The 25,401-nt window shown below is 39.7% G+C and overlaps 1 protein-coding gene across 3 annotated transcripts in view; it reads right to left on the minus strand.

Annotated features, from left to right (window-relative positions):
* The window catches only part of KCNK2 (potassium two pore domain channel subfamily K member 2), a 223,551-nt gene that overhangs the window by 36,220 nt on the left and 161,930 nt on the right, over positions 1-25,401 (minus strand). For all 3 annotated transcript variants that reach the window (XM_043511755.1, XM_038395910.2, XM_038395911.2), the window contains 3 exons: positions 21,550-21,710; positions 13,589-13,775; positions 1,937-2,076 (listed from right to left, as the gene is read on the minus strand). In XM_043511755.1, coding sequence (XP_043367690.1) covers positions 1,937-2,076; positions 13,589-13,775; positions 21,550-21,710 — 488 coding nt within the window. The remainder of the gene's footprint in view (positions 1-1,936; positions 2,077-13,588; positions 13,776-21,549; positions 21,711-25,401) is intronic.

A 25,401-nucleotide genomic window follows, 5' to 3' on the forward strand; every position in this document is an offset into this window, starting at 1 on the left:
CGCGCCAGCCCGCCACTTTTGGAGTGCCGTAAGCAAAGCTTGATAGAAGGGGGTGGAATGGTGCCCGTTCCATAGCCCCGCTCATGCTCTGCCTCATCCCTGTTCCACCTCTTTCCCCAAAGGCCTCCCCACGGCCATGCTCCTCCCTGCCTTTTCCCCCGAGGATCCACCCTTGGGCCACCTCTTCTTGCCCCTGCTCTGCCTTGTCCCCTATGGCCTCTCCCTGCCCCCTCTCTTCCATCGCTCACCTAAGGCAGGAAAAAGTGATGGGGCCATGACCCCATGGCGGCCCCTGCCGTTCTGGGAAGGGGACCAAGAGAAACAAGTGGCAGGGGCCTAGGGGGAAGGGGCGGAGAGGAGTGAGTGGCAGGCGGGGCCTTGGGGAGGCAAGAAGTGGAGCCAGGGTGGGGATTTGGGGGGGGGGGGAGAGGCTGAGTGGGGCGGGGCCATGGTCCAGGTGCCAGTGGCCCAACCCACTTCTAGGGCATTTCCGGTGCTCGCATGTGAGCCTCCCCAAATGGAAGACGCACACACCCCCATGCTAAGATTACTAAGGGCTATAACAGCAAGATTTGAAGTAACCTGTTTATTTACTAGCAGCCAATGCTGAGTGGGCATCATAGATTCCTTCACCACTTTTCCAGAGAGCAGGGTTCCAAATGTGCAAATGGTTAAACATGTTGTGAATGCAACTAATCACATGTATAGTGTCATTGACATCAGATGGACTATTCATGTAAGTAAAGTTACAAACATCCTTAGAGGTTTGCATGAATAAGGCCAAGATGAGCAGCTATCTTCAACTACTGCAGAACTAATACACTTATTGTCTTCTAAGAGAGGACATTAGATTAATACCCTTTCATTAATTAGATGTCAATTCTTTTCTCAGAATAAGTGACTATGAATTCACACTCAAAATGCATTCATATCAATGCTTTGCAATCAGCTACTTGAATGATACCACTAAACATAGGCAACACAAGACAGCGCTAGATATAGCAGAGCAGTTCACATTGTATCTCCACTGAAAACAATGATTCCTTGTATTGTCTTTGATTACTGCAGACTAAGTATTTGCAGATGACGTGAACCTAGAGCACATGGAATAAATATCTTGCTTCTGAACAAAATATTTTTTCTTAACTAATGAATTTCTGTTTAAAGCTTTTTAATCAAGCCTGTTCTCATTAGCCATAACCAAAAGAGGTTTTACTTATCCCCAAATGTTTACTGAAACCAAGCCATTTGGCTAACTGATTACATTTTAATTAAACTACTTTATCATCATTCCAATGATGGAAACAAATTTACATGAAAAAGCACATTTGAACTTAAACCAACACATCTGACTGCGAATTAATATGTATGTAACTGAATTAGACTATTGTAAAACATCTCTGGGCATATTTTAATGGTCCATGCCTTAGGTGCAGTGCACTGTATGAGAAGTAACATAAAACAAATTAATGTATCACTAAAACAAGTCCAGGAGTCTCTTACTGTTTAATATGACTATGTGGTGGTACATTTGATTCTTTTGCTTTACATATCTGTATCATATAGTGAAAAATCACAGGAAAATATTATTATTACTCCAAACACTGAGTGCATAGCTTAACTATCAAAAATAGTTCCTATAAAAAGAGACATTTCCTTCCAGCAAGGTAGGTGTACTTTTCTACTGCACATATTTTCCTTTAATTGATATCTATGTTTACCTGAGTTTATATATAGTGACATAAAATCAATATATATTCAACCAGACTGGTACAAATGAATTGTATGACATCAGCAATTTCAGCCCATGCTGTACCTCATATATAGGCAACTTTGATTCATGCCTTAAAAGCAAACATTTACTATATGTTTGCCTGTCCTCTAATCCAAATATAAATGAAGAAGCAAGTTGTTTTTAGATGCAAGATGCTTTTACCTCTTCCTTTGTCTTTTTCGATATGACTCTTAGCCAGTCTCCAATCATGCTCAGGACAGCAGCAAAATAAGCAAGTCCTACAAGGATCCAAAACCACACCACTGGCTTGTAGAAATCAAGGTATTCAATGTCTGATCCCCCTGAAAGACAAAGTTAAAAATAAAGTGTGCTTCATATTGGTATACACAAAATTGTACTTAATGCTTTTTTTTCCTAAAACACTCAATTTTAAAAAAGTACATTTTAAGGCTTTTAAAAAAATTCTTTTTCCCCAACTGAGTTTTTCACATCAGTACAAATAAGAATAGGCAACAAAATTAAAGGAAAGAAAATCATTGAACAAGACAAGGGGCTAAATTCATCCCTGGTAGAAAAGCACTGAAATCCATTGCATTACACAAAGGATAAGTGTGGCTCAATAACTGCTATCAGGTTATAATAATTATAAAAATGAGCCCACCTAACAGCTGACAAACTTATTTATAAGCACTGCTGGTTCTCCCATACTTGCTCCAAACTCCCATACTATGTCAGCTTTAAGGGCTGATCCAAGTTTAAAGGAGGAGTAGGTAATATGTCAGGGTTTGGGGGGTGGGGTGGGGTGTTTGTGGAAGCAGTTAGAACTACATTGAATAGAGGTTTTTATCTGTCTAGGTATATTCATGATCCCCATCACTTTAGTGCCCTGAGCACCTCACAAACATGAATGACTTTGTCCTCCCCATGCCCCTGAGAAGCAGGAAATAATATCACCTCCATTTTACAGATGAGGAAACCAAAGCACACGGAGACTAACTAAACTGCTCAGGGTCACAGAGCAAATCTCTGGCATGACACAACCCAGATCTCTTTAATTCAAGTGCCAAGATCATCCATCTTTCCCCTTTTATTAAAAAGTAGAGAAAAATCTGTGAAATGCCCATGGTGGCGCCATCATAAAGAATAGACATTCCAATTCCAGAGGGGACTCAAGTTATGGTTACCACAGAGCTTTCACTCAACATTAAGTAGTTTATATTTAGTACCACATAGCACACTGAGCACTAAACCCCACACTAGCAATTCAGCCTGGCCATGATATGATAAAGCCCCTAATCTGGAGCCTCTGAGACTGCAGATTTGGCAGCAGCATCCAAACCAGCCATGTTTATAAGCTTGTGGTTGTTATTAGTCAATGAATCCACCAGTTACATGGAAATAACATACAGATTATGGAATTCTACTGATGATTACTTATTAGAGGGAAAGGCTTTTTAATGCATAGATTTAATGCTATATGTACAAATAATAAACGTTCCTGTCAATCAAAACTGTTGGAGCAAACCCATGGATAACAAGATTTTTTATCCAATTGTGTATGAACTTCCAAAAATACAGGGAAATTCTGAATTCAGTAACATTCTGCAATTCCACTGATGGCAATGAAATGTAAAAAGAGGCTGCAAAGATATAAGAACATAAGAATAGCCATATTGGTAAGATCAATGGTCCATCTAGCCCAGTATCCTATCTTCCCATAGTGGTCGGTGCCAGATGCTTCAGAAGGAATGAACGGAACAGGGGAATTATTGAGTGATCCATTCCCTTTCGTCCAGTCCCAGCTTCTAGCAGTCAGTGGTTTAATACCTGGCACATGGGATTGCATCCCTGACCATACTGGCTATTAGCCACTGATGAACCTGTCCTCCATGAACTTACCTAATTCTTTTTGAACCAAGTTATACTATCTGACCTTTACAATATCTTTATGTTTTACCTTATTATATACTCAGACTACTATCCTTATAAAACTGAGGTTTGAGTTGAAATTATATATCAGCAACATAGGGAGGAAAACCTTAATATAGAATGTTGTAATTTAAGGATAGAAAATTCATTGCCAGGATAAGGTGGAAAAATATCACTTGCAAGTGTGAATTTAGCAGCCACAAATAATGAGATATAAAATGTGCTTGACTTGATAAGAAAAATCTTATCTATAAGATCCACTAGTGTGTTTAAAATGAAATTACAGCCATTAAAGTGATGAAAAGATATTACTGGCTTCCTGTGTGCTTGCTCAAATGTAGTCTACTGGACAACGAGGCAAATGGATGTGAATGAGGGTGGTAATTTGACACATTAAAAATGTTGGTCAAATGTTATCTAATTGCTTTCAAGACAGAATGGAATCTTAAGCTACTAACTGAGTCAGAGTTAAGTATTGATGAAAAAAATCAAGTACAAAATCTTTTTCGTATGGACTGCAATTCCCCTTACTTATGCAAAGAGATGGATCCTCAGAAATAGGTAACACCCATTTCTCCCAATTTAATTAGGATCTTATGTTGGTATGGCAGAATATTTTTCATATGCACTTTTTGTTTATTGAGATAAAATACAAGATTTAAGGATTGCCTGTTAATGGGAGGAGTTTTTCTCATTTGTCTTAGAACACAAACATGCAGAAATAAGAAGGACATGGAGGTTGCTAGTCATAAGAGCAGCCTGGGAGGAGATCCCAGACTTCATTTTGCAGCATTTTTTGCTTCTCCATAGCGGATGTTATTCTTATATATAATTTATCATTATTTTAAAAGAAGAGGTGCTTTTAAAAAGTTTTAACACAAAAATGATAGTCCTTCTACCGTATTGAATTATTATATACTTGTTAGTTTTTATACTGTGGAGTTTGTTAACAAAACAACTGTAGTTGCACTATGCACATTTTTATTTCTCCTCTGGTTAAAAAGGTGATCCATGAAGGGAAAGTGCAAAATTCCAGCAAGTTAACTAAGTGTGATAAATACACTCAACAGCCAGCCTAGGAGGGGCATTCAGCAAAATTTTCCTTTATAAAAGTGACTTTTTTTCTTTTAGATCCCAGAATATTCACCCCATTGCAGCTGGCTCCCACTCCAAGCAATGGCTCTGCCACCAATAAACCTTGCTGGAGTCTGGAAATAGTCTATAGGAAGTCAGGAACGTGTCCATTTAAAATAAAGTGCTTGGTCTTGCACATATAGGAAAAACATAAAGGAAAAACTATTTTAAATATGGAAAACCCCATATATATGTTTTAAAGCCCTCAGCATTTAGCTGACTCACTAAAAGCTGAGTCCATGCTACAATAAGCTTCTCTAGCAGCTATAAAGTCACAACCATGGTGCATGCTGCAGCATTATTCAAAGTGGGAGTCAGATAGTCCCTATAGAGATGGTTGTGTGGCACCAAGCCTGGAGCTAATATGTTAACTTCTTCTCTTCCTCTGGCTGTGGGAAGGATTCAGCACATAAGGTTAAACCTCATGGAGTTCTGTAATAAGGTTAACCAAGAATCTCATTAAATTAAATAGGTAAGAGAATGGGATTCAAATCACTAATACAACTGTTCTGAAGTTAGAGTTAATTAGATTCATTAACTATTGAATCACAGTTCAGATGAATGAGTATGATAGCAAATGCATCCCCAATAAAATGTATGAGAGTAGCCAGCTAATGAATTTACCGGTTTATACTGTAAAAAACAAAGAAAAAGAAAGGAGTTCCATATGTAACACATTTGCATTGACTTTTATGCAGCATAATCATTTACTCAACGTTGTTATCTTTATTTTAAAAGCCAGAATGCTCTATTTAGCAAGAAGCAGAAACCATTTGAACATGTTTCAGAGTAGCAGCAGTGTTAGTCTGTATTCGCAAAAAAGAAAAGGAGTACTTGTGGCACCTTAGAGACTAACAAATTTATTTGAGCATAAGCTTTTGTGACCTACAGTTCACTTCATGAAGTGAGCTGTAGCTCATGAAAGCTTATGCTCAAATAAATTTGAGCTTTTCTTTTTTTCATTTGAACATGTTTTGCTTTGCAGAAACAGTACTGAGGGACAAAATTCTAGTTCTTTGGCCAGGCGGTTTGCGCAGCCTGGATGCAGTTACTAATAATGACCATGGAGAAGAGCTGTGCCGCTCTACCCAGGGACATGGTCTGTTTGATCTGTGCACAGATCCATTGACCGCACCCCTTGCCTGCCCATAATCCTCCCTTCATAGGGCTCTATAGAGGTCCACCACTGAGACCTCCTCACTAGTATGCAGGGGAGTGTGGAGTACACCAGGGGTCTGACCCAAAGCCCTTGAAATCAATGGGAGTCTTCCCATTGTCTCCAGTGGGCTTTAGGCAAAGCTCCAGGATGGGGTCTACACTACTACTGCCTCTCTGCATATCTTCCCCACAAATAAGTGATTTGAGACTTTCAATGGTTACCTAATATACCCTAGAACCTGGGCCCAATCCAAAATATAAATATATTTATTTATATATAAGTAAGAGACAAGATAACCCCTCCAGTGTTGTAAGTTTCAGTATTAAGAGGTGGTTACCCTAAAGCTAACGCTTCAAATATTATTAGTGCCACTATAAAAAATCCTGGCTCTGGTGAGCTGTACATTTGAGACAGCCAGCCAAACATTTTCAGGCAGATGCAGGACATGTGGCAGAAGCAGTCTAAGGTAACAGGGAACTAGGCCATTTTGGCTTTATAAACTGTAACTAGTACCTAAAGCATATAGGCAGCTACTGCAGAACATGAAAACAATTACAATATGGTCTCTCCAGTCTGATCTATTGAGGAGGTGTATAGCAACATTCCACACTAACTGAAGTTTCAAGTAGCCTTCATAGTTCACTCCAGGTAGAGCTTATTGCAACAATCCAGCCCTGAAGTGACAAAGAATAGTTTATGTGAAAACTGATGTAACCCCAGTTACAATTATAAGAACTTATCAGTAAGATCATCTAGTGGTGGAAGACAAACTGTGCTGCAGTGACTAATACACTTAGCATTCCAGCTTTACGAGGTTGTGTGAAGCAAAAACTGTCACTAGTATTGAACTTTGCTTTCAATTATAGGGCTAAATAATTTCATTGACTCCAGTACATTAGTGGAAACATTTAAGTCTCCATCTTAACGTTGTTAGGCCATTTCTGTGCCCTGCAGACAATGGCAGCACTATCAATAATGCCAATATACTGAATCTAAGCACTGCAGAACACCGTAAGGAATTTTAAGGTGAACTTTAAGGTGGAGGCAAGTAAAGAGGATATTTTGGAGTCAATTTTCAAAGTGGTGAGCCTGAGATATGCAGGCAAATTTTACCATGTATTAAACTGCACTGGTTGTGATGTGAGCTTACAAGTCATGTCAAGTTTATTAATAATGACTCAGCCATAGGCCAAATGAACCAAAACCTAAATATAGTACAATAAACTAAATTCAGAATTTTAAAATCTGTATAAAAACAAATTTGAAAGAATCTAAACTAATTAAACCATATATACTTCCTAAGCCACTAGTCTTTTCCTTCTTTTAGCAGTTGACTATACAAATAGGACAACCCCTTGGTGCATAGATACATTGTCAGTTCCTAATAAGTATTCTGTTTTCTGAGAGTTTATAGAAAAAGGCATCCAGGGACAAAAACACTGAAAGCCATTTTGATCTCAAGTGGCAATACAAATTACAATATAATAAATAATGGGGTAGGACTTCTACCTGGCCAGAGCTGCATGGACAGAGACAGTTACATTTCTCAACGCTGGTATATTGGCCTTCTGAGTAAGCTGACTGCATAGATTGAAAATGGAAAGCTCTAAAGGCCCTCTTCCTTAACTTGTTATTGGACAAACTGTCTAAATATCTGGCATATTGATAAGTCTTTTTAACAAGGGGGAATCAAGAGAACATATTGCCATGTCTAGTTGCTTATTAATATCATCTATCCCATCTTGATTAGGGATTTCATATTTTTAAACTTAAATCTAATCATTTCCAATTATCAGAGGTCTAGAAAATGAAAAGAATTTTGAATGTACTCTAACCAAGAAAATGTATGCGAGAAAGTCCTGCTGAACAGTTTCTCTAAGCAAAGCCTTTGCAAACATTGTGGATGCATATTATGAATGGGAAACCAAAAATTAATATTATGGTATTACACTTTGGATAGAAAAGAATTCATGCTTGACTCGACTCTAAGAAGAGCAGCTGGGGTAGTATTTGGGAGACCAAGAATCTTTCTAAGAAATTTGTTTTCAATCACTTTCAGTCTTAAGGGATTATTCCATGCCCATATTTCCGCACCACGCAAAATTTGAACGTATACCTGACACCTTGGCCTCAATCACTAAGGGCAAGAGCAATTAAGTTGTCTCAGTGAGCCAACAATATCATGCATAGCTATGAAAATTCAAGCCTAACAGACTTGCATAATTTATTTATATGCAGCTCCCATCTTTGACCTTTGTCTAATTTACTTAAGTTTTTGGACATCTCATTTCAATTATATATATAATACCTGCCATATTAAGATTAGCTATTTCAGAAAGGCTTGACAATACCTGTTCATCCACCTGTTATCTACTTTGCACTATTTTTGTATACAAATAATTTATTCTTGTGTTACAAATATTGTCGCTTTGAGGCTAACTTTAGTACCTGATAATATCTTTCATTATACTGAAAGATGACAGATGTGACATGAAAAAGCTCTCCACTTTTGACCTTCATAGAACATTTATATTATTGGCCTGATTTATTTTGTACTATTAAAGTCAATGGTTTCACTTCAAAGCAAGAGAAGGAGAGAATTTAGAACCATCGTGTCCAATTTTTCAACAGAGGATATAGGTCATTCCACAAGCCCCGTCTCTTACCTCATTTTCACAAATAGGAACTACAGCTGTAAAGCTTTGTTCAGTTATGGAAATTATTTCTTTCTCAGGGACATGACCTGCAAATTAGATGGTCTACCAACTACCTAATTCTGCCATGCTTACCTATATTGATTAGTGCCTTCCTCTACAAGTAGCCTCACTGGAATAAAGGACACTACTCATATAGTAAGATACTACATCATGTGAGCAAAGGTGGCAGAATCGAGACCTATGTTAATTAGACACTATTATTTACATAGCAACCAAAGCACAGCACACAATTCTGTTTACATCAGTGGAGTAACACTGGTTTACACCTTTGTAAAACATATATATATGAAAAATGAGAGAATAAAACGCAACATAAAATAACTCAATGGTGAGGTCAACACACATCTTGTTAAAACTACTATTTATGTTTACATGGTATTTTGTTTGATTTTTATAGTACTCAGGAAAACAAAATCTTTAGTATTAGAAATCAAAATACAGGATATGGAACAATGGAATGCCACATTTTACCAGTCACTTTTTATTTTCCTCAGTAGGTACTGTAATATTCCATTTGAAAGGTTTGTCACTTTGTTATGTGTCGTGGCAAAGTACAATATTTTGACACTTGTTTTTGTCACAAATTGGATCATCAAAATATCAAATCCTTTCATAGGAAGAACATTATATAATTATTTTCTTGGACATATAACAAAAGAACTCTCTCTCCATCTCTCTCACCCCTTTTTTCCCATCCTGGGACACTTCAATCCTCTATGGTTGCTTTAAGATATCCTACTCTAATGGAACTAGCCACTGAAAGTTTCCACTGGTTCCAAATGGCAACTAGGTTTTGGATAGAATAAAGATATGTTGGTCTACTGCTTCCTGGGAATACTGAGTCTCAAACAGAAATCAATAGAGACAAGGAGAAAGAGTCTAGTGGCATCTACTCAGGGGTGAAAGTAATTTAAAGGACTTACCGGTACTCTGGAGTCCTGAGCGGGGGGCATGGCCTTGACCTGAAGAGGCGGGGCCTTTAAATACCCAGGCCCTTTAAATCAAGATTTAAAGGCCCCAGGGCTCCGACTGCAGTTGGGAGCCCTGGGGCCTTTAAATCACCCCTGGAGCTACCAGCTGCAGAGGCAGCTGGGAGCCCCGGGGCGATTTAAAGGGCCCCAGGTTCTGGCCGCCGCTACTGCAGTGGAACTCCGGGCCCTTTAAATCACCGCTGGAGCCCTGCTGCTGCTACCCCAGGGCTCTGGCTGTGGGGCTCAGGTGGCGCTTTAAAGGGCCCGGAGGCTCTGGCTGCTGCAGGGAGCCCTGGGGGTTCGGGGGGGGGGGGTGCTTTAAAGGGCCCAGGGCTCCCTGCAGCAGCCAGAGCCCCAGGCCCTTTAAAGTGCGGCTGGAGCTCCGCTGCCGGAGACCTGGGGTAACAGCGGCAGGGCTCCGGCCGCACTTTAAAAGACCCAGGGCTCCGGTCGCTGCAGGGAGCCCAGGGCCCTTTAAAGCGCCAGCCTGGGGAAGCTGGTCCGGTCTGGCGCGGCATACTTGCTCTTGCCGGTATGCCGTATCAGAACATACTGGCTTACTTTCCCCTCTGCATCTACTGGAATTTCTACCAAGGCAGCCTCCATTACAGCCTTTCAGTTTCATTACTCTTCTCTATGTCCAAATTCTTCTGTTTGCTCCCTTCCTTGTCCCAGCTACTCCAATGCACACTCAATCTCTCTCTCTTGTCTCCCTAAGGATTCAAGTCTCCTCCTTAATTTTCTCAGCCTCTTCATGTCTTGTTTTCTGCAAGGCTCCTCTCTTTAAAAAGCAATGAAGTCTGGGCAGGTGTAAGATGCCAGTCTGGGGACTTGCCTCTTCTCTTTAGGCACAAAACAGGCACCATTCAGGCAGTGGAAGTGGCAAGCTACACCACAGTGCCCAACCAGCATACCTTAGTTCTGACCTGGAAAGATCATCCCTAATGTATGGCTATACTGCAGCTGGGAGTGCTTCCCAGAGCAAATAGACAGACATGTGCTAGCTCTCCTCATGCCAGGACACTAAAAATAGCAGTGTGGCAGCGGTGGCACAGGAAGCGCTTGGGCTAGCCATCCAAGCAGGTACCCAGAGGGTCAGGCGGGCTTATATTCAGGCAGCTAGCCTGAACCACTGGCCGTGCCAACACAGCCACACTGCTATTTTTAAGCACACTAGCTCAAGCAGAGCCTAGCACGTGTTTGTCCACCAATGCTGGGATGCATGCTCCCAGCTACACTGGAGACATACCCTAAAACTGAGAGGAGGGAGGATACTTCAGACTCAATTAAAACTTGGCCCTCACTTCTGAGACAGCAGCAGTGCCAGCTGTAAATGAATTTTTCAGATGTAGACACCTATGCACTAAGACCTGGACTACAGATCCATTGTTACCTGCCGCATGACTCAATTGTAATAACTACAAAACTAGGCATCATTTCACATTTTACAGCTCCAACAAACTAGGAGATTTTATTCAACTGATGCACACTACTGTCTCAAAAGCATACAGGATTTACCCACTACTTCAGCAGAGCTAAATAGAAAAAGGAGAAAGCCATGCTACAGTGACTGAGCAAAACTCAAATCTTAATACAGTACATGATTCCTATTAAGTAGCTAACTTGCAAACGTTCTGTATGCTTTCTCATATCTAATAAAGAAACCTAACCATTAAGTTAGCTGTATGTTTAGAATTATGGAGAAATGAACTGATCTTTGCAAAATATGCCAGACACCTGCTGCTTATGCAGAATAAACTAACTCACAAACCAAGGATGTTTAACAAATCACCCTCCAACTTCAGATCTGTTGCAACCATTCTAAGTGTCACAGCTACAACAGAGATAGAAGTCTGATGCTCTTCCTCTAAAAGCATGGGCCCTTACAACTTGAAAATCACCATTACCAGTACACAGGACCCAGGACCCAGGACACAAAGGCAAGCAGTTATGTGGTAGACACATTGATTACATTACTATATAAATACCAGTCTTCTGCACATTAATCTGAGTGGAAATAAAAATCAATAGTTTCATGTTAATAGTGGAAATGTGAAATGAAAATGTATATAAAATGAACTATTACTGAGTAAAATCATGCCAGGATGTTCTGCAGAAAGATAATGTGTTTTCTGGTAAAATACAAGTTTTAATTATACTGTGCGGTGGAGGAACAAAATTATATCAAGTGAGCCCATGAAATGACAAATGTACAAACATTTATATTGAAAGAAATGATTAATGTGTACTCAATGTTTCAGTTATAGCCAAGTGGGCCATTTCACATTATGCCCCTACTATAAATATAACCAGGCCTTGCATTAATGTACTGCTGATTGCATCAAGATAATATAAAACTCCCAAAGCTTTGGCTTTGAAGCAGTGTGTCAGCTTTGACATAGTGCTAGCCAGCAGCAGGTGAATCTCACTGGAATCACAAATTCTGAGCCAATGTCTACTCCTGCAGCCAGAACAGCAAGCAGAGGAAAGGAAGAGAACATAAAGACTATAGAAAGGAATATGGGAGAAAAAACAACAAGAGACATAAAACATAACATGCATTCACATTTTATATTTATGTATATGTCACACAAACACTATGTTAAAAGAACATTACAGTTTTCCAGTCAAGCACTCGAAAATTAGGAAATGCCACAATTAAGTTTGCCAGTGCAACCTTAATTCAGCCCCCTTGGGCATAAGCATTATGCTACATTCTTTAATTACATGATCACATGCTATATTTTACACAGGGTCTCTGCCTCATTCAGTTCACAGGCTAGAGGGTGCTCATTGAATAAATCCTAGCTGCTAGGAGTAGCAATTGCAGAGAAAGACCTGCTCAGTTCCTGCAGACTTGGATGAAGCATGCTTAGTCACTCTGTGGGGATTTTCCACTACATGTATCAGATGAAATGAGCTGTAGCTCACAAAAGCTTATGCTCAAATAAATTTGTAAGTCTCTAAGGTGCCACAAGTACTTCTTTTCCTTCTGTGGGGATGGTGCATGTACAGTCCAATTAGCACTTGGGAGCTGTGAACATGCTCACAACAGAAAAAAAACTCTTCAGAAAAATGTAGCTCCCAAACTCTAACAAGTTTTAACCAAGCGTATGTGAACTGTGACTTTTCAAAGCCTATAATTTGGCCAGATTTTTACAAGAACAGACACGTTCTTTACATCAGGACAACCTCCCTGCCATGTTTCAAGTTCCTGCTAAAAAAACATGGAGGCATTAAAGCTTCTCAAAGAAACAGTTATAGGATTTTTTTTTAATGTGGACAAATAATTTTTCTTTATCCTCATTTTGAAAAGTAGTTACAGAGTTTTAGCTAAAACTTTCATTAAAAAAAAAAACAGACACTCAGTATGGACATTTTCAGCCCAAACAGTTAAAGTCTGGCAAAGTTATAAGTAACTGAACACAGGGTCTTGTAATGGAAAGTGCCACACAACCTTAGCTACAGCACAGTGCTGCCAACTCTGCCTAAAACATACACACACACAAATAGATACAGGGCAAAAGTGAACACAGGACACAGAAAGCACAGAAAAAGAGAGAGCATGACAGCTAGGAATATTTGTACAGCTGAAACCAAATTCCGAAACAATATTTTGACAAGTGAGAGCAGAAGATCACCATTGTCAGAGCTGTTTTTAAATGACTCCAGTGTAAAAACCAAAATATTTAACAACCTGAAATAATTTACTTATTATAATATTGTACTTGTCTAAAGTACGAAAAAACTATTACAAAGTTAAAACAAGTTTTTTGTTCTTGTTCATGCAAATGATTCTGATTGAAATATCAAATAGCAAAAGCATCTACATTCTGATGGCTACATGAACAATAGTTATATTAATTATCACAATGCAAATCCTGTATAACTATTAAAAATATTACAGATTTAGGTTGCGAAAAGAATCATGACAAAATCTTACCTGCAACATAGTCACCAAATCCAATGGTAGTTAAAGTGATAACTACAAAATATATTGCATCTAATGTGCTCCAGCCTTCTATATGCTTGAATATTACAGCAGGAAGAGCAACAAACAGCACACAGCCAAACAATATGAATATTATTGTTGATGTGATGCGAATCTTTGTTTGACTCACATTCCATTTCTACAGAAGAAAGGGAGAAGGGAGAAAGAAAAATCCATGGTTAATAAAACTGTGATTGTACTTGAGCACCTATCAAATCCAGAATGAGGAGCATCATCTTTACTAAGGAGCAGAGCTGGATGAATAATTATTTTTTCAGTTCATTGGCAGTTAAGAAAAAAAAATCAGTCAACCAGAACGGCAACAAAACGTTTCAGAATTTTTGGTAAACTGACACAAATCAACAGAATTTTTTTTTCCAGCTGAATGAAATATTTTGTCCAACCAGAAACAAAGTGTTTAATTTAGTTTATAGGCATTTTAATTCTTTTTAAAAATAAAAGCAAAGGAAATGAAGGGCTGGAATTACAAAATGGCCAGAGGAGGAGAAGGAGCTCTACTTATAACCTTTAGCCAGTGGGTATGCACTCAGCTAGGATGTGTGAGATACAGGTTCGAATCCCTAATCTAAACTAGGGATTAGAATCCAGGTCTCTCCCTACCAGGTTGAGTGCCTTATCCCCAGGCTATTGATTATTCTGGAGTGGGTTCCTCTCAGCCTCTCCTGTTAAAGCTATTCTACTTCACACAAATAATTAAATATTCATTGGAGCAGGGTCTTTAACTCAGGTCTCTCCTTCTTTCTCATCAACATCTCAAGTAGCTCCTAAATGTCCTTGTGAATCCAGCCTGAAAAAAAAATTAGAGCTGAAATGATTCAACAAATTTGTGACTAGATTTCAGTCCACCTAAACTGCATTTTTCAGCACATAAACTATTTGTCTGAAATTTTTTTTCCCAGCTGCACTCAGAAGGATAGGATATTATCATTCTGGGTACGTCTACTCTGGAATAAAAGAGCCGCAGCTGGCTCAGGTCTACCGATCTATGTTTGTGGGGCTCAGGCTGCAGAGGTAAAAATTGGTGTGTAGATGTCCTGGGTCCCAGAGCTCAGGCTCCAGTCCAAGACCAAATGTTTGCACAGCAATTTTACAGCCCCACAGCCTGAGCCCCATGAGCCCAAATCAGCCAATCCAGGTCAGTCACAGGAGTTTAATTGCTTTGTAGAATTACCCTCTGAGTCCACCACAGGAAGAGAGGTTTTTATTCAAAGCAAATGTGGATATTCCAGGAAACATCTGCAGACTCTGAATGTGATTCCCTTTTTGGGCTGAACGAATGGCATTTATACCACTAAGTAATACTAAAGTTTCAGCAGATTTGTCATACTGGAATACTTAACTAAATGTTTAAATGGGCCTCAAATGGCTTCTATTTTTGTGGGTGCAGTTTTGCACCTGCAAGTAACTATGAGTAAAAATCATGCATTTTAGCCTCCTAAATATCTGATTGCACCCACAAATCAGGTAGTTGCCTAACTATACTGGTTCAATTAAATGCAGGCAGAAAATTGTACCCACAAAATTTGAGACTTTCTTAAAATCTGGCCTATTGTATAGATAGACAATAAAGGAGCTCAGAAAAGAGCTAAACTGGTTCCTGATTGACCTTTCCTTACATTTTTTTTAACTAGTTTAGTGCTTGTGAAAGCTAGTCCAGACAATCATCAAGACCAAAGTCAAGCTTTTATCATTCAAAACCAGGAAGCACAGGCTGTGGTGATGTAAAATCTCCTATGATGTGTCTCAATTTTTATTTTATTTTGCTGGTGGGGAGTGGGAGGGAAAAATCACCTCTAAGAGTGAGAGAGCCATTCAGTGTCTGACTATTGAAATCAAACCTGAAGAGACTGCCAACAAGGGAGTAAATTGCTGCTCAGTTTTAAAATATGGATACTGTGACAAATTTCCTCCTCTACCTTGGTGGGTCTTGTGCTTATTGGCGGATTTGCTCACCTTGGAGCTTCACAGCAGCCCTTAGTTTGGCCATTTTCATAAACCCACAGTCTAGGTCAACTCCTCCTGTGTATGACCAGGAGTTGGGAGGTTTGAGGGGAACCCAGGCCCACCCTCTACTCCGGGTTCCAGCCCAGGGCCCTGTGGAATGCAGCTGTCTAGAGTGCCTCCTGGAACAGCTGTGCGACAGCTACAACTCCCTGGGCTTCTTCCCCATGGCTCCTCCCAACACCTTCTTTATCCTCACCATAGGACCTTCCTCCTGGTGTTTGATAATACTTGTACTCCTCAGTCCTCCAACAGTATGCATTCTCACTCCTAGCGCCTCTTGCTCCCAGCTCCTTACACACGTACCACAAACTGAAGTGAGCTCCTTTTTAAACCCAGGTGCCCTGATTAGCCTGCCTTAATTGGTTCTAGCAGCTTCTTTATTGGCTGCAGGTGTTCTAATCAGCCTGTCTTAATTGTCTCCAGAAGGTTCCTGATTGTTCTGGAACTTTCTCTGTTACCTTACCCAGGGAAAAGGGACCTACTTAACATGGGGCTAATATATCTGCCTTTTATTACTCTCCTGAAGCCATCTGAACAAATGGGTATAAACTGGCCACCAGGAAGTTTAGACTTGAAATTAGACGAAGGTTTCTAACCATCAGAGGAGTGAAGTTTTGGAATAGCCTTCCAAGGGAAGCAGTGGGGGCAGAAGATCTATCTGGTTTTAAGATTCTACTCAATAAGTTTATGGAGGAGATGGTATGATGAGATAATGGGATTTTGGTAAGTAATTGATCTTTAAATATTCAGGGTAAATAGGACTAATCCCCTGAGATAGGATATTAGATGGATGGGATCTGAGTTACCCAGGAAAAACTTTTCTGCAGTATGTGGCTGGTGAATCTTGCCCATATGCTCAGGGTTTAGCTGATCGCCATATTTGGGGTCGGGAAGGAATTTTCCTCCAGGGCAGATTGGAGAGGCCCTGGAGGTTTTTTGCCTTCCTCTGTAGCATGGGGCATGGGTGACTTGAGGGAGGCTTCTCTGCTCCTTGAAATCTTTAAACCACGATTTGAGGACTTCAATAGCTCAGACATAGGTGAGGTTTTTCATAGGAGTGGGTGGGTGAGATTCTGTGGCCTGCGTTGTGCAGGAGGTCAGATTAGATGATCAGAATGGTCCCTTCTGACCTTAGTATCTATGAATCTATGAATCTGGCCCGATCCTGTCACAATACCTATCTGTTAAGAAATGAATTAAGCTATTTTCCACACAGGGAGACAATTAGCCAATAAATGCAAATAGAGCTGGTCAAAATTTTCCAGAATTTGAATTTTTCAACAAAAATTTTCATGAAAATTTTGATTTTTGAAGAGAAGTAGTAAAGAATGATCAAAACACCTCATGATGTTTTCTTTCCATTTTTTTCAGCCAACTCTAGATGCAAATGGCTCTTGGTTGCCAGTCATCCAGCTGGGTTTGAAATGGTGGCTTTGAGCTGAAAGTCAGTACCCTGAGCCTTTTCTTCTCGCTTGTCTTAAAGCCAGCATTTGCTTGGTGGATGGAACTGTCTGGCATAACACCGTTCTGCATTGTGAGAATCTCAAAAGCAACCATGCTAGCAGACAGTTCCTACTGTAAAGGAAAACAGGCAAACAATATGGCATGCTGCACAGAATTGGTCCCTTTGAACCTACAACAGTTGCAGTGCTCGTACAAACAACAGGAAACTGCACTGCAAATTAAGGCTGCTAAATAAACACGTATTTAAAAATGTAATATGACAGGTACTGCACCACCTGCTGCCACTGGGACAACCAGTGCTCGGGTTGTAGCTGTAACTGCTTCAGCTACTGGAGGCTGAAGTAGACCTAGATGCAACTGAGGGACTTCTGGCCCTATAGCACAACAGGCAGCCACAGAGAGAGGCGACACGGAGGAGGAAACACACGCTTCTGTAGGTTTAACTAGGCAGAGGCAGAGTTTGCTGCTGTCAGCACATGCTTCTTGCTGCCTCTGCTTCTGCTTTTTCCCGATCCAGCAACAAGTGTGGGGGGCAAGACTCATCGTGGTGGACGTCAGGTAAGAATGGGGAGGTTTCCATGTGACTGGCCCTACTACAGTGTCTTTAAAAGGAGCAGTTTTGCCAACTTTCAAATGTTTATTGCAATTCTTGCAGCCGTTGGCGTTTCTCTTTAAGTCCTGGCTGCTGAATTCCTGTGAATGTGTAAGAATCTCAGCTTTCATTTTATGTTTTTAAAGTGTCCACCCTTCATGGCTGCAAAGATAAGCATGAAAGTGTGACCTCGGTGCACCTAACTAAGGCTCAAAAACCAGAAAGCCAATAAAAAGAAACCCAAAAGTACTTTTCTAAAAATTGCAATCCTAGAGGGCCCTGACTCATTGATTTTTGAATGTTTGGGGTTGGCAACTTGCTCCTAAGTTCCCCCGGGACAATTTTTGTGCTTTTACAATTACACTGTCCTGTTCTGAAAAGATGTTCTTCTCTGCCCTATTTCTACTGTAGATTAAAGACCAACCCGAACAGGGGCCACTTGCTCAGACTTCAAAGACTTATGTATGTGAGTAACTTCACACGTGAACAATCCCATTGACCGCAGCAGAACACCTGATGGTGTCATAAGTAGGACTCAGGCCTCAACTATGCCAGAAACACTGAAGCCAAGACCTGTCAATTACACATGAAAAAAAATGAAATAAAAGAAGAATTTTTTTCTAAACAGTTACATTAATTGTAGGTCTTACTTGAAACAACAGAGAAGTACAAATTTTTAAAAAAATCATACTCTGAAAGTTAAATTGCTAGTGTCCTTTTAGATATCTGTTTTATGGCAATCAGTGGGATAAAGCTATTATAGGCTCAGAAAAATAAATGTATAAAACAGGCAATGGGACTTAGTTTCAAATGGATTCTTGTGTATGTGTAAGCACAATTTTTGCATACTACCACTTGCACATGCTCAACCCGTGTAGTCACACTTATAATGAAGCAGAAGAGAGCACTGGCCAACTAAAACCCTCTGATCTCTCTCAAGTTCTATTTTCTTTATAGAGAGTATTCTTGTAAAGACTATATTCTCTCCGCCCCCCTCCTTTTTAAAATTAAACAGAAGGATGCTTGTTTTAGTTCAGGAGAAGTCCTGGAGAGGAGGAGAGTCCAAAGATCACTTCCTGTGCTGTGGGTGCTGTACAAGGAGGGCAAGATCTCAATACAGTATGGGGAATGGAAGGGCAATAGAAGGGCTCACTAGAAGGTGAAGCAAGGAAGCACAGGAGTTCACTTCCTGCTCACTTTGAACACTGCCTATGATATCAGTTTTCAGAGTCACTGCCATGTTAGTCTGTATTCGCAAAAAGAAAAGGAGTACTTGTGGCACCTTAGAGACTAACAAATTTATTAGAGCATAAGCTTTCGTGAGCTACAGCTCACTTCATCGGATGCATTTGGTGGAAAAAACAGAGGAGAGATTTATATACACACACACAGAGAACATGAAACAATGGGTTTATCATACACACTGTAAGGAGAGTGATCACTTAAGATAAGCCATCACCAGCAGCAGGGGGGGGGAAGGAGGAAAACCTTTCATGGTGACAAGCAAGGTAGGCTAATTCCAGCAGTTAACAAGAATATCAGAGGAACAGTGGGGGGTGGGGTGGGAGGGAGAAATACCATGGGGAAATAGTTTTACTTTGTGTAATGACTCATCCATTCCCAGTCTCTATTCAAGCCTAAGTTAATTGTATCCAGTTTGCAAATTAATTCCAATTCAGCAGTCTCTCCTTGGAGTCTGTTTTTCAAGCTTTTTTGTTGAAGTATAGCCACTCTTAGGTCTGTGATCGAGTGACCAGAGAGATTGAAGTGTTCTCCAACTGGTTTTTGAATGTTATAATTCTTGACGTCTGATTTGTGTCCATTCATTCTTTTACGTAGAGACTGTCCAGTTTGGCCAATGTACATGGCAGAGGGGCATTGCTGGCACATGATGGCATATATCACATTGGTAGATGCGCAGGTGAACGAGCCTCTGATAGTGTGGCTGATGTGATTAGGCCCTATGATGGTATCCCCTGAATAGATATGTGGACAGAGTTGGCAACGGGCTTTGTTGCAAGGATAGGTTCCTGGGTTAGTGGTTCTGTTGTGTGGTGTGTGGTTGCTGGTGAGTATTTGCTTCAGATTGGGGGGCTGTCTGTAAGCAAGGACTGGTCTGTCTCCCAAGATCTGTGAGAGTGATGGCTCGTCCTTCAGGATAGGTTGTAGATCCTTGATGATGCGTTGGAGAGGTTTTAGTTGGGGGCTGAAGGTGATGGCTAGTGGCGTTCTGTTGTTTTCTTTGTTGGGCCTGTCCTGTAGTAGGTGACTTCTGGGTACTCTTCTGGCTCTGTTAATCTGTTTCTTCACTTCAGCAGGTGGGTATTGTAGTTGTAGGAATGCATGATAGAGATAGGTGTTTGTCTCTGTCTGAGGGGTTGGAGCAAATGCGGTTATATCGTAGAGCTTGGCTGTAGACAATGGATCGTGTGGTATGATCTGGATGAAAGCTAGAGGCATGTAGGTAGGAATAGCGGTCAGTAGGTTTCCGATATAGGGTGGTGTTTATGTGACCATCGCTTCTTAGCACCGTAGTGTCCAGGAAGTGGATCTCTTGTGTGTGGACTGGTCCAGGCTGAGGTTGATGGTGGGATGGAAATTGTTGAAATCATGGTGGAATTTCTCAAGGGCTTCTTTTCCATGGGTCCAGATGATGAAGATGTCATCAATGTAGTGCAAGTAGAGTAGGGGCATTAGGAGACGAGAGCTCCTAATGGGGCCATGCGGGTACCCATCGCAGTGCCGCTGATTTGAAGGGATTGAAGGTATATGATTTTGAAGGTATACCTTCAAATCAGCGGCACTGCGATGGGTATCCGCATGGCCCCACAGTATGCCAACATTTTTATGGCTGACTTAGAACAACGCTTCCTCAGCTCTCGTCCCCTAATGCCCCTACTCTACTTGCGCTACATTGATGACATCTTCATCATCTGGACCCATGGAAAAGAAGCTCTTGAATTGGAATTAATTTGCAAACTGGATACAATTAATTTAGGCTTGAATAGAGACTGGGAATGGATGAGTCATTACACAAAGTAAAACTATTTCCCCATGGTATTTCTCCCTCCCACCCCACCCCCCACTGCTCCTCTGATATTCTTGTTAACTGCTGGAATTAGCCTACCTTGCTTGTCACCATGAAAGGTTTTCCTCCTTTCCCCCCCCTGCTGCTGGTGATGGCTTATCTTAAGTGATCACTCTCCTTACAGTGTGCATGATAAACCCATTGTTTCATGTTCTCTGTGTGTGTGTATATAAATCTCTCCTCTGTTTTTTCCACCAAATGCGTCCGATGAAGTGAGCTGTAGCTCACGAAAGCTTATGCTCTAATAAATTTGTTAGTCTCTAAGTTGCCACAATTACTCCTTTTCTTTTTATGATATCAGTGTATGCTTTATCTGTGGTTTACCATAAATCTCAAAGCGTCTGCACCGATTCCCCTATATTATCTAAAGTAATCCCATTCAGCCATATTTCTGTGTCAGTGACTTCTTACTATCGTGCAATACTATAATTTTTTGAAACAAACTGTTGCTGCTCTAGAGTATTTTAAAGGAAAATAAAAAACATAAGTTGATTTGATTTAGATCCAATTTCTTTTCCCAGTCCTAATTATTTTAGGAAACTGAATCTAAATGTATATGTTGAACTTCACCCAGTTCTCTATCAACAGTGTGGGATAACATGTATTTAAAGTAACCTTCAACACACCTTTTGCCAGACATTAACAATGACTCAATGCATTATTCTCTTTAAAAAGTTTACTGTATTTTTACTTAATTTTAAAGTGAGGAGTAACATTTAGGACAATATATTTTAGCATACTTACAACAAATGTATCTTCTACTTTGGCAATTCCTTTTCCAAATATGGTCCCTAGTTGATCTCCAACTCCAGCCAACAGAAAACCAAACAGAGGAATTCCCAATAAGGCATAGATGATACAGAATATCTTTCCACCTTCTGTACGTGGCGAGATGTTCCCAAAGCCTACATTACAAACAACTTGGGCTATTTATAAATTACTTACACGTATTAAATTACATGTCCAAAAGTATTACAGGAGGAGAAAACTTAAGCGGTCCCTGTTGGATCAACCACATTATACACTGTATATTTCTATAGATTCACCCTTATCATTTGATTTTCTCATTTTCCTCATTCAGAGTGTTGTCCAATTAACCTATTTGTCTCCCTTCTACGTATAATTCTTATATCGCTGAATTTTTTTCCTTCTCCCACAGAGTAGCTTCACCATAAAGGCTGACTCCTTGCACTCCTTACTCAGGCAAATCTCCCACTGAAATCACTTGGAGCAAATCTTCCATTGACTTCAATGGGAGATTAACCTGAGCACAGGGCACAAGATCAGACCATACTAAGTGGAAATTACTATAACTGGAATTGCAATTTTGCAGACTGCAATGCATTGAAACTGTATGCAACTTACATTCAAATGTAGTATAAACAGTGTTCCAAGATCACAATGAGCCACATTTTCAAGGGAGGCAGTATGAAACCACACATTTGGATGAGCAAGATGAGGATTTGTACTTTAAGTGAGACTATTCATATACTTTAGGACTGAAGGAGTGCACACATACAGGTTTTTGCAGGCACAATAAGACTTTGCAATTTGATGCCACTGTCCATTTGAAAACTCAAATCACTTACGAAGATTATTGAATTTAGTTAAAAACATACTTCTAGCATGCATATTAGCTCTATTTCAAAACAGGTAAATGGAGGTATAAATAGTTCAATCCTGTAAGATGCTGAATGCTCTTAACTCCAAGCACCTCACAGGACTGGACCCTAAATGACTTGTCTGTGGCCACACCAGAAGACTATAGAATAAAATCCAGATCTCCTGAGTCCCAGTCCTGTGTCTTAACCCAAAAGCCTTCCACCTTCCTTGGTTCACCCAAATTTTTCATGGGATATTTGCTGCAATCTCCTGTCCCTATAAGCAATTTCCATGCTTCACTTTTCACCAAGATGGTGGCCACTAATAAAGGCCTGCAAATTTCAGCTAAAACTCCCTCCCCCTCCCCCGGTTCATATTCATCAAAATCTTCTGCAGAAAATTTCAAGTTTTCTATGAAATATCAAATCAAAATATTTTGGTCACAAACCAAAATCCGTTTTGTTTTCAGGCATTCAGTTTTTCAACAAAATATCAAAATTTTCCATGGAAAGCAGACATTTTTTGCAAAAAATTTTGTTTACTCAAAAATCCAATTTTCTATTGAAAAACAATTTAGACAGAAAACTTTCAACAAGCCCTACTCAGAATTTATAATTACTTTTTTTCTTTCTTATAGAGTTCACCATTTATACTGATTGAGATATATTAGAGGCATTTGAACTTCAAGAATGCAAGAGGTCATACAAATAAGTGAAGCTCTTTTTTGTATTTAACCCAATTTCTGTTTGTTTATTTTGAGCATGCTGGTTTAGCACCAAAAACAAATTTTCTTCATATGCAGCATATTGTTTATTTTTACTACTGCCCTTCTTGAAATTTAGAGATAAATCAGAACCAAAATCCTGTATCCAAACATCTCCCCTTTTCCAACACATACACACTTTGGAAAATTTTAAATGAAAATCTGATTATGAATGCTATGGCTTGAGCCATACATTGGAAAAGTTTGTAATAAAGTATGTAGCAGTTGTATTGAACTAAGAGAAACACTGTTATTTCAAATTTCAAGAATGTAAAGTATCCCAAATCAAATTTATGTTTCAGGCATTGTATTATTCTTAATAGAAACACTACCAGTATCCTTTTGTATACACAGGGGACAAAATGATCCCTGGAATAACTCCCCGGAAGTAAAGAGAATTATACAAGGTCTGAATTTGGCTCAATATGGCCTTAATGTAACCTTTAACCTTAATGTAAATTCCCAGACAAAAAATGAGTTATGAGGGAATTAAGGTTGAGTACAGATCAGGAATCAACAGCAAAAAATGTTATCTGTGTTGTAATTATCCCAGAATCAAGCATTATAAACCCAGAAAATTCAGTTAAGGTTAAATGAAATGCCAACCTATTAAGGAATAGAGATGCACAGTTAGGGCACCTAAACAATCTTAACTCTGCCCTGTAGTGACACTATGTAAAAAAATCACAATTATAATTAAAACATTTTAGCATTTGTGGTCTCTTATTAGACTAAACTGATTTTAACTAAATATATGTTTTCTCCCTTCCCTGCCCACTACCCCCATGATGTCACTATAGGGCAGTGTAATACAGTGCTCTGAGTTAATCTGGAGCCAGGACTGGAACCACTGAGGTTCACCATTCAGGGAGTTGTAAACTGATGTATTCCCCACTTTACTGCACCAAGCAGATCTCAGGGCACGATAGAATCTGGCCCCAGATTTTTAAAATAAATTAGCTTTTGTTTACTGATGGCCAAACCAAGAGAACGAAACAAATACTAGTTAGTCTGGTTTAATTAACAGGTCTGTGTATACGGCTACAGTACTTTTGAACAGATTCTGTTGTTCAGTTTTTATAAGGCCTTTGAGAGTAGCAGCCGTGTTAGTCTGTATTCGCAAAAAGAAAAGGAGTACTTGTGGCACCTTAGAGACTAAAAGTCTCTAAGGTGCCACAAGTACTCCTTTTCTTTTTATAAGGCCTTTGCGTGACTTAGAGCCAAGCATCTAGGGGCACCACGTGCAATTCAAACTCTTGTCTTTGGGAATAGCCCTTGATTTTGGTAGAGCAAAGAGACATGTTTCCCTGTTCCACATCCTCTCAGTGATGATAAAATACTCACCCAACTAAGCATACTCAAAAGAAAGAGGCTGTTTTTTTCTTTTTGACTCTGACATTTCCATTTCCATTCCTCCCACTGCTGTCAGAGGAGATATGTTTTTTGTGCACTCTATTTGTAATCTGCTACTAATCACTTCCAGGACATCTAGTTCCCATTCAGCTCTATATATTTACATCTTTACAGAGACGTACTTTACATAGGAACCAGATGATGCATCTCTTTGCTTTTACGGCCCTCAACTACTTGTATATGCTCTTCATAACAGATTTTTTCATGTAGAAACACCATAGAAAAGATCTCTTTTTAATTAATTACATATGAAGGGTTCTCACACACACACATTCTGAATTAACAGCCAGCCGTGACAGGTGGTGCAATGTACCTCTGGCTGGATGTGCACTTCTCAGGAAAAAAGACAATGTATTTTGGGATCTATCATTATAACTTAGTGCCCTAGCAACATGGTCTGTTATAAGATTTCCATCACCCGCACAATATTATGTTTCATAGTAATATGCTACCATGTATTACAAATCAGCCTGTCTTGATAGCTACATTAATTGTCCCTAAATAATAATGTCTTATTACTTCCCCACATTGTGAGGTATTCTTTGATTTAGGGAATGGGAGAGTAAATTTACATGTGCTTATTGTGGTTGATTTAATTTTTGAACATTTTGTCTAAAAGAAAGCTATGGTTCTCTAAAAGCATGCTGCTCCTACATAACACAAGAGAAAAACTACATCCCACATAGCTTCATCGTGCTGATCCTAGCATAAACCGTAGGGACACCACTATATGCCTCCAAGTATCATGCAGCTCTTTTCTACTTTCAGTGATTACATAGACATTCACAGCATTACTGTACTTGCTATAGCTCTATCAC

The sequence above is a fragment of the Dermochelys coriacea genome, chromosome 3 (genome assembly GCF_009764565.3).
Source record: "Dermochelys coriacea isolate rDerCor1 chromosome 3, rDerCor1.pri.v4, whole genome shotgun sequence".
In the NCBI taxonomy this organism is placed as follows: Eukaryota; Metazoa; Chordata; order Testudines; family Dermochelyidae; genus Dermochelys; species Dermochelys coriacea.